Raw genomic sequence first — 9,404 nt, 5'->3', positions numbered from 1 at the left:
ATTGTAAAAAAATATATTTGATAATTTTACCCTTTTTATATACTCGTTAACCTACCGATCAAAAAAATCCACTTCTTCTTACTCCTCCCTTTCTCCCTCTCTCTTCATATTCATCTCCTTTTGAATTTTGTAAGAAGTTGAATAGATGGAGATTATTTTTTTTTCTTTTCAAATTATATTATTTTTTTTAAAATTTCTTTTTTTTTTTTTTTTTTTTTGCATTTAATCATCAAGGAAGATGGCAAAATCACTATTAAAACCTCCAAAATAATGATTTGATTACTCTAAAAGAGAGAGGTCTTGAGTTCAAAAACCTCTCATTGACCATCCCCTGATGCTTTAAGAGGCTAGTACACTTGGCATGTGTATTGAAGGGGTGACTCACGTGACCATGGGAATAGTTGGGCCAACTCTAGATACCCATGTATAAAAAATGTCAATTTTGGATCTAAGAACTTATAAATTTTTGAAAATTTTTGTTCAATAGATTCAAACTGAACTTGTTTCAACAAATTTATTAGGCACCTATCGAACATTATAAAAACGATTTGGTAGGTACCTATCAAATGATATAAAACAAATTTGATAGGTATCTACTGAACAAAACTTTCTCATGTGAATCTTCAATTTAATATGCCATTAGCAAATCTCTATGTACAAGATCGATAGGTACCTATTAAACTTAACAAAAATAATTTAGTACTGACATATCAAGCTTAAAGTTTTACATATAAATTTTTTCATATTAATGACGTTGACTCGATTGGAGCTGCTAAGATAAAAAAACATAAGTAAGATCAAAGCTTAAAACTTTTCTAGATGAAAAAGAAAAGGAGAGAGAAAAAAAGATGAAGAAGAAATGACTTGGTAGGCTATAAGATGGGTGCAATGAGAACCGATTAAGGTTAAGTGAAATAGGTGTGTACATTGAAAACTTCAATTTTTTTTAGTTGGATATAGTGTTATGTGCCTAATTTTGGGGATTGGAGCAAAGTAGTTTAAATGTATGAAATTAATTCCTTCTAAGAGTAGAATAGTTAAAATTAGGTTCGATTCACTATCTCTAACGTGCACCGTGGGTTGGGTTTCACGTGATCCTTCAAATCTTCCCGCTTTGATGCAAACCGCTTCTTCTCCACCACTAGTTTTTGTTTTTCTTTTCATGGCGATCACATCTCTCTCTCTCTCTCTCTCTCACACACACACACACACACACACACACACATCTTCGTAGTGTCTCACACACCACTGAACCAGATCATCCATGGCGACTCTTCTTCTTCTTCTTCAACCCCCTATGACACTTTCGTCATCTCGATCACTTATTCACCTCCGTACGAGAAGAAAAAAAACCCCATTTCGAATTCGAACCAGAATAAACCCTATTTGTTCATCAATTATCGAATCTCTCCCAGATGTTCGTAAGGAGGACATTGTTGTAGTCGGTGCTGGAATCGCTGGTCTCGCAACTGCAGTTTCCCTTCATCGGTTCCATTCACTAAACCCTAATTCAGTAAAAGAAACTATTTTTCTTTAAATTTTGTGGGAATTTATGAGATTGATTGTGTTATTAGGCTTGGAGTTCGGTCGTTGGTGCTTGAACAGGCGGAGTCGCTGCGGACCAGTGGAACCTCTCTGACTCTTTTCAAGAATGGATGGCGAGTGTTGGATGTGATTGGTATTGGAGATGAACTCAGGAGCCAATTTCTTGAAATTCAAGGGTAAAATTCCTCCCCAATATAGGTTCTGAATTGTATTGGTACTTAGAAACTTCAATTTAAAAACATATAATCAAATTGTGGTCGAAAAACAGTGAACAGTTTGGAAAAAAAAACCCCACTTTAGTTTAATGAAATTTGATTGATTTTTTTTTTTTTTTTTGGTTACAGAAGTGAACATAAATTGTTGTTCTTTGAGTAGTTGATTTGTTTAGAAAGCTTTAATTATTAGTTGAGAGTACTTTTTCCAGTACAGAAGTGGTTGAGGAGATATAGTTGTGTTGCTTTGACATATTTAAAAGAATCTGAGAAAACTATGTTGTACCGAATTACCGATGCATTTGTTGGTGAAGTTAGAGATTAAGCCCGACAATCAAACTTAGGAGCATTGCTGAGATTGGCAAAATGATGAGAGATCCAAGTCATTGTTGCAAGGAATAATGCACTGGAAAGCTTAAACTGAATGTGTTTTGTACACCTCATCATGGAACAGGTCTAGGACATATTTTTCTACTCAACCAAAAGACATATTTAGGCCTTAAGACTTATCAATCAGAACCCATGGATTGGGTTTATCCTTCCCCAGTCCCCAGTGGTTGACCCACTAACTTTTCTTGCCCTGCCAACCCGTGACCTTAGATGGCAACGTGAGGCTGTTATTATCAGAAAGGAGTTTGATGTTGTGCTGCTACAACTATCACCTAAAGAAGTACATTTTCTTTTCCTCTTTTTTTGTTTTTGTATTTTGTGATTGTTAATAAGATAGAAAATGTTAGCAAATGGTTCCCTATATCTTATTCAGAGTTCAGGGTTCTCTTCCGGTCTTCCCCCTCTCTTAAAAATCTTTCAAATGAATATGTTAACAAAGAAGAGGTTCAAGGAGTTAGTCTTCAATTTACAAAAAAAGGCTTAAGAGCTCTTTAGTGAGAATGACCACCTTTATTTTTCATTAGTGCTCTTGCATGCATAACTATACAATATTGCCAATCGTCCACTATATTCCCAATGCGAACAATTGGTTACTAGTTTATGTACTAGTGGAAATAAGGACTGGGAAAGTGGCTGATACAATAGATATTTGTGCAGTAGATGGTTTGACCTTATTAAGACCAGTTCAAATTTCAAGATGCGGCCTACATGGGTTTGAGGTTGATGACTACGGTTTATGTCTATCTTTTTCCCCACAAACCAAGAATGGATCAGGAGCACCTCTATATGTGACAGTTGAAAAAATGCACATCTACTCCTATAAAATATTAAATTACTTTAGTCATATTGGTAACCACTGTTAGAGGGGAGGGAAAATTCTGGAGCACAACCTAGAGGGCATGCAAACTTGCATACCATTATTTTATTTTTATTTTTTTAATATTTTTATATGGGTAGTGGGGCTATCTCTTTCTTTTCTTTTTTTCTCCTGAACTTGTTGATGGCATCAGCTGTGCAGGATGGTGGTAAAAGCAGAAGATGGAAGGGAGTTGCGCTCTTTCAAGTTCAAGGATGAATCTGATGGGTAATATTTTAACAACATTCTTGTTGGGACATTTTTGGACCTCAATGAAGGTTTAGTTATAATTTATCTTTCCTCAGTATGGTTTATTCTACTGTTTTACTTAAATTATATAATGAAACAGCCAAGAGGTCCGTGCTGTGGAGAGGAGAATACTTTTGGAGACTCTTGCCAAACAGTTGCCACCAGTTGCAATCTGTTTCTCTTCTAAGCTGGCAAAGATTGAAACAGCCGAAACTGGTGAAACTTTGTTGAAACTTGTTGACGGGACACGATTACTTGCAAAGGTAACTTGCTCAACCTTGAAAGTAACATGTAGAAAATTCAAATTACTCTCGTCTTTGTCTGGTATGCCGAGTTCTGAGGTGAGGATAGTGTTTTGGACCATAACAAAACTTAGTAGATTGAAATAATTCGAAAGATAATTCATTTGTGTAAAAAATTCTTTTGGTTCTGTTTCAGCCGAGAAACACTTGTAAGTGTTTTAATGCCTTAGTTGTTCCCCAACCATTGCCAAATATGAAAATCTGCACGAGTGCACCTCACAATCTAGGGTGGGTTACATCTTTTCTAATTATAAGCATGTTACAGATTGTAATTGGTTGCGATGGGATCCGATCACCAGTAGCAAAATGGATGGGATTCCCTGAACCACAGTATGTTGGGCACTGTGCTTTCCGTGGGCTTGGATTCTATCCGGATGGTCAGCCTTTCAAACCCAAAGTGAACTACGTGTATGGAAGAGGTTTGCGTGCGGGTTATGTTCCAGTTTCTCCCACAAAAGTTTATTGGTTCATCTGCTTCAATAACCCTACTCCAGGTCTACCTAATGAAACTTATTTAAGACTGGTTTCGAGAATATATTTTCTTTTTCTCGATCAACCTGAGATATTGTACTGGTTGATCCTATAAGCTCATGACACTTAGAATTGTTAAATAGAATACTCGTGATTTTGTTAAATTGTTGAAGTAACATATTTTATAGCAGGTCCGAAGATAACTGATCCATCTGTGTTGAAGAGGGAAGCTCGAGAACTGGTCAAAAGCTGGCCATCCGAACTGTTAGATGTTATCGATAGGACCCCAGATAACACGATCATTAGAACACCACTTGTGGACCGATGGTTGTGGCCTAATATAAGCCCTTCGGCTTCGTCAGGAGGGGTAGTGTTGGTTGGTGATGCATGGCATCCTATGACTCCTAATCTTGGGCAAGGTGCTTGTTGTGCGCTGGAGGATGCTGTGGTTCTGGCCAAAAAGCTCGCAGGCGCGCTTGACACCAGGTCTTTGTCCATGGATGATGTGTTCAGGTCATATGAGAGTGAAAGATGGGCACGTATATTTCCATTGACAATACGTGCAAACTTTGTTGGAGCGCTTTTACAGTGGGGGAATCCGGTGGTGTGTGCTGTTCGGAATAATATCATCATACCTAAGTTCGTGAGGTTAGGCCCATTGTTGGAGCATACAAATTTCAACTGTGAGCCTCTCAAGTAGAAAGAGGAGTCTTGTTTCCAAAGTAAAAGGGAGATAAGATACCCTTGACAAATTGGGAAGCAAGAGCTGGAAAATGAAAAGAAACAAATATGTTTATATGAATCATACTGCTGCTATTGGCACCCGACTTTTTATTTATTACACTCCAATTTCTTAAATTGTTTATCAATTCAAACGCACCCATTTCAACATTACAAAAGTTTGGTTCAAATTTATTGCCTCAACATTACAAAGCACAAAAGTTTGGTTCAAAGTTATTACCTCAACATTACAAAGCACAAAGCTCGAGCAGCTGTTTAGCACTAGGATTAGGCTCATATGAAATCCTAAATGTAGGAAATAGAAGTCTAAACCAAACAAAAAGAGAGAGAAAGGCCCTGCTTGTTTGCACTGTAGACAAACACAAACAAAAACGTTTACATTTGTTTGCGGGATGTGGGGTGCTTGGATACTAAATTTTTGGTGGGCCTCACCGTAAAACAACACAAAACTTAATTAAAATTGCAAGAAATTTCCGTAAAGTGTTGCGGAGAAAATACCTACACAAAAATTTACGTTATGTTAAATTTCCTCTCTCTCCGCTCTCTCTGGTTTTTCCCAACTTCTTAAGTATTACTCGTGGAATAGAATCTTACTTGGAGTTAATTTCTATTTATATTTTAAAATTACAAAACAAAAAAATTGATTTTTTAAATATTGATATTTTTTTAAAAAATAAAAAGACGAGGTACAGAATCCTACCTTGTTAATTTATATTTATTTTTTAAATTAAAAAAAAAATTTGTGGGATAATAGTCTTACTTGCGCTAATTTATATTTATTTTTTATAAATTAAGGAAATATATTTTTCATTAGATGTAGGGTATTAAAATGTGTTTGGGGCGAGTTACATTTAGGCACCATTAATGCTAATATTAGCATTTTTGGGGCGATGGGGTTTCTTTTCAAAATGAAAAATTAGTAAGTGGAAGTTGGTATCATGTAGTAGATGTTTTAAGGTAAATTGCAGTTGATTAAAGAGATTTTGGATTTCTATTCTTACCTTGGTTTAAAGAGAATAGCATTGTATGACCTATATGGAAATGCTTTATCTATAATTTTTCAATTTGTTTTAAAGTGATAGGTAACTATTTATCATTTTTTATTTAACTTTAAACAAAGTTTTAAAAAGAAAAATAAATTTTTTTCAGATTTTTTTTTTTCACGTTACTGTGATAATCAAACAAACATAAAATTTTGCATTGGACACAACCAAGCAATCCAATCACAAAAGTATGTAAAATTTAGTAAACGCAAAATTCTATAAATACAAAATTTTGTGTTTGTGACAGTTTACATTGCAAACAAGTAGAGCTATAGCTTTTATTGGCACCTCAACTATTCTCAACCATCGATTGATTTATTTGTATTTTAACTAGGGTGTAACAAGTAAAAGTTGGGGTATCATTAGCAGCTCTCTTGAGTTTAATGCTTGAAACTGAGTAGAGAAAAGAAAAATAATGGAGAGAAAAATAGGTCAGTTTTTTTTCTTTTTTGAGAAATAGAAAGAAGAAATGACTAATAAGAACACCAAAAATTACAACTCTACCCTCTCTTCTTCTCCAACTTAAGTTTTGCTACTCTTAAACAAACAAGACGGCAAGAAATTGGATTTCTTCTCTCTTTGTTTTCTTTTCTTTTAATGAGTTTCTTTTCTCTTCATTTCTCTCAATCCAAACAAAGTGTAAAAAGGGCTTTCCAGAACGGTCACCAAACAATCAATCTTGCAAGAAGTGATTCAAAGAGACATGATTCCATAGAAGTGCATCCCTTGATAGCGCGCTAGAAATTTCAATTTTCATAAATCAGAAACTTGTGAGCCTTATCGATATAGGATATGAAAGTTCTTCCATTCCATCCCATCCATCAATTAAAAGGTACAATTAGAGATGATTATTCTCATATGAAAACATAGAGCAGATTGTTTTTATCTAACAAGGATGAATTTAAAATAGATCCACAATGTAATATAATGATACTTGTCATTAGACATGAAGACATCATTCTGATTTGGATTAGTTTCATGAAAATTGTCCTGCTTTTTGTTCTGCCATTTTTTTGGGTGAATCCAAGTCCTCCAGCTCCAAGGATGATAGCAAGCCAGTCTCACTACCAGCAACTTCGATATCGCCATCAATTGTCAACCCCTCAATTCTGGAAACAATTGAACCATCTTTATTCACCAAATCCACTTCTGTATGGAAAAACAACCACCATGAATGAACTTCAAACATGCTTGTTAATTTCTTTTAATTATTATTTTTATTATTATTATTATGGGACCAATTGATCACAGATCACTTAGTACCGATTGCACTCCATCCCTTAAAAAATGATTCCACTCCTTATTCATCTTTTTTTTTTCTTCCTCAAATATGAACGCAAGACAGGAACAAGATCAAGGCATTGAGATTGAAAAAAAAAAATGACCTAATCCATTATCCCTTCTGTTATCCTTTTAATCGTTTAGATCTAATATGTCCTTAAAAACAATTTTGAAGAAGATGATGGCCAACCTTATATCATAATTCTCTTGAAGATGAAGTCACCATCATCCCTTGATTCCTCAAATACCACGATTGATTTTGATGTAAAGAGAAGGTGCCTACGACCATAATTTGTGCCAAAAGAGAATAAGTATAGACAATGACGAAGTGGGTTAAAGGAGATTGCAAAGACTACTCTCCTGAAGTACTACTAATAGGTTAATTCAGAAACTAAAAAAAAAAAAGTGTTTTTTTTCCCCTTTAAATTTGGGTGCAACCTGCAACTTGTGATCTGCAAGTAATCTGTCATTATTATTATTATTATTTTCTGTTAATTCTCTTTAAAAAGGAAAACAAATTGAGAAAATATTATAATCATAAGTTATTACAAATGACAACCCTAAATAACATGATGATCATATTGTAGAACCAACAATCTGATTGGAGGCAGATTGGACCAATTTGATATAGTCAATCTCCAAAGGCTTTTAATAATTTTCTCATGAATTCTTAATACTTCATAGAAAAAACCAACTAATCCTAATGACAATTAAATCCAAATTCAAAATTTTCAATCCAAATCAAATTTCTTATCCCTATCTCAACCTAATCTCATAAACTAATCTATTATTTATTATACTCACTACTATTATGACCCAGAAAAAATAAAGTAAAATATGGGTTTTATGTATATCTTTGTAACCAAGAAACCAAGGCCTTCAATACAAGTTTAGAATTTTTTTTTTCTTAAAAAAGAAATTTCAATTTTATTAAAACTCTAAACAGTAGAAAATAGAAATATATATATTTTTACACCAAACAATTGTATTTTCTTAAAAACACCATTAAATTGAAACTCAGACTAATTCAAATCTTATCCTTCCTCCTTCAAATATAACAAATTATCTCATTCAATAATCATAAATTAACCAAAAAAGAAATATTAAAAAAAAAAAAAAAAAGATATTAGTGTTTGGAGATCTTGCAAAATTTTACCTGGATTGGAGAAAAACCAGAGAATAACAGCACATAGAACCAGAACAAGAGGTATCAGGTGGATCGCGTTCTCAGCATATTTGAGACGCAATTTCTCCTTCTTTGCAAAATCCGAGAGAGGATCGTACATCGGTAATCCATCCGTATCTGTTGTCGAGGAATTGTGGTTGAAAAACTCCTCAGATGCTCGAGTTGTGCTTGCAGATCGATGCATCTTCTGCAACAAAATCCAAGAAGAAAAAACAAAAACAGAGAAGAGAAGAGAGAACAAGAGAGAGAGAGAGAGAGAGGATTGGAGAGATTGCTGAAAACTGCTTGGATTTGGGAAGAGTTTGAGAGAATCAGTTTGTTATTTGATTTTGACTTTTCTGGAAGTTAGGGGGATTTACTTAGCCACGTGGCTTATTTCTATATAAGGGTGTGGTAGAGATATTCTATCAGATTTAAATGAGATATGGGTCCCACTTCTCACCTACTAATAATCAACCGTACAAAAAGGGACAGTATCTATGTGTGGGTCCCACTTTAAACTGGCCTTGATGTATGCCACGTATTGAACTCAAATAGAGAAGATGTAGCTTGATTCCATTGTGGTACCACCATGGGATATTATGCGTTTCGACACGATGAAATGTACGGATGGAAATGGGTCGGGTCGGGTCGGGTCGGGTCGTGTCATATTCATGTTGTGTTTAGGTAAGGGAATTATAAAAATTTACCAAATCCAACCTATCTAATAATCACGTCAAAAACTTAAACGCAAACCTGATCCATTTATAAATAGGTATACCTAACCCAACTCTTATATAACTTATTTAATAAAATTTTAATTTTTATTGAAAAAAATAAGTTCAATTTTCATTATATAAAATAAAATATCATTACTAAAAAATAAAGTCACACAACCGTAAACTAAGTTCAATAGTAAAATATAACTTTTTTTCAAATTATTTTTCAAAGTTTATAGAATTTTATCCATTATAACTATGTGGCGTCAGATCATGTTTTTGGATGCCATAAGTTGACATGATCAGAAAACTTTTTTTACTAACTTAGTAAGGAAAGTGTTTTTCAATACTATTATTATTAGCAAAGCAAAGTATATCCATGAGATATAATAGCCTTACTTGGTAAGATCTTAAATCTTATAAAGAGTCA

General features: G+C 34.1%; 2 protein-coding genes across 4 annotated transcripts; one reads left to right on the top strand and one right to left on the bottom strand.

Annotated features, from left to right (window-relative positions):
• The first annotated feature begins 1,094 nt into the window (after nucleotides 1-1,094).
• CTF2A (FAD/NAD(P)-binding oxidoreductase family protein) lies at nucleotides 1,095-4,916 on the top strand. 2 transcript variants are annotated; one of them, XM_086459945.1, is made up of 6 exons: nucleotides 1,095-1,488; nucleotides 1,575-1,721; nucleotides 3,166-3,231; nucleotides 3,353-3,515; nucleotides 3,820-4,048; nucleotides 4,214-4,916. In XM_086459945.1, the coding sequence occupies exons 1-6, from the start codon at nucleotides 1,265-1,267 to the stop codon at nucleotides 4,723-4,725; spliced, it is 1,341 nt and encodes a 446-aa protein (XP_086316071.1). In that variant the 5' UTR covers nucleotides 1,095-1,264; the 3' UTR covers nucleotides 4,726-4,916. The 2 variants fall into 2 exon arrangements, with proteins under 2 accessions (XP_086316071.1, XP_086316072.1); XM_086459946.1 differs by having other exon boundaries at nucleotides 1,107-1,488; nucleotides 4,217-4,916.
• Nucleotides 4,917-6,595: 1,679 nt separating this feature from the next.
• On the bottom strand, nucleotides 6,596-8,596 carry LOC147391325 (uncharacterized). Of its 2 annotated transcripts, none has more exons than XM_086417292.1 (2): nucleotides 8,247-8,596; nucleotides 6,596-6,955 (listed from the first exon to the last, which is right to left on the bottom strand). In XM_086417292.1, exons 1-2 carry the CDS (start codon nucleotides 8,458-8,460, stop codon nucleotides 6,786-6,788), a joined length of 384 nt encoding a protein of 127 aa, XP_086273418.1. In that variant the 5' UTR covers nucleotides 8,461-8,596; the 3' UTR covers nucleotides 6,596-6,785. The 2 variants fall into 2 exon arrangements, with proteins under 2 accessions (XP_086273418.1, XP_086273417.1); XM_086417291.1 differs by having other exon boundaries at nucleotides 6,596-6,958; nucleotides 8,247-8,590.
• Between the last annotated feature and the right edge of the window lie 808 nt (nucleotides 8,597-9,404).

The sequence above is a fragment of the Akebia trifoliata genome, chromosome 11, assembly GCF_017979445.1.
Source record: "Akebia trifoliata isolate Shusen 1 chromosome 11, ASM1797944v1, whole genome shotgun sequence".
Classification (NCBI taxonomy): domain Eukaryota; kingdom Viridiplantae; phylum Streptophyta; class Magnoliopsida; order Ranunculales; family Lardizabalaceae; genus Akebia; species Akebia trifoliata.
The sequence above is the reverse complement of the archived record's forward strand: the minus strand, read 5'-3'. Positions and strand labels throughout refer to the sequence as shown.

Bases quoted from the DNA above. Each gene is read 5' to 3' on its own strand.
- CTF2A (XM_086459945.1), top strand. From the start codon at position 1,265: ATGGCGACTCTTCTTCTTCTTCTTCAACCCCCTATGACACTTTCGTCA. The intron at 1,489-1,574 runs GTTCCATTCACT...TTGTGTTATTAG, and splicing joins ACTGCAGTTTCCCTTCATCG to GCTTGGAGTTCGGTCGTTGG. The intron at 4,049-4,213 runs GTCTACCTAATG...CATATTTTATAG, and splicing joins CTTCAATAACCCTACTCCAG to CAGGTCCGAAGATAACTGAT.
- LOC147391325 (XM_086417291.1), bottom strand. From the start codon at position 8,460: ATGCATCGATCTGCAAGCACAACTCGAGCATCTGAGGAGTTTTTCAAC. The intron at 6,959-8,246 runs GTAAAATTTTGC...TTTTCCATACAG, and splicing joins CTGGTTTTTCTCCAATCCAG to AAGTGGATTTGGTGAATAAA.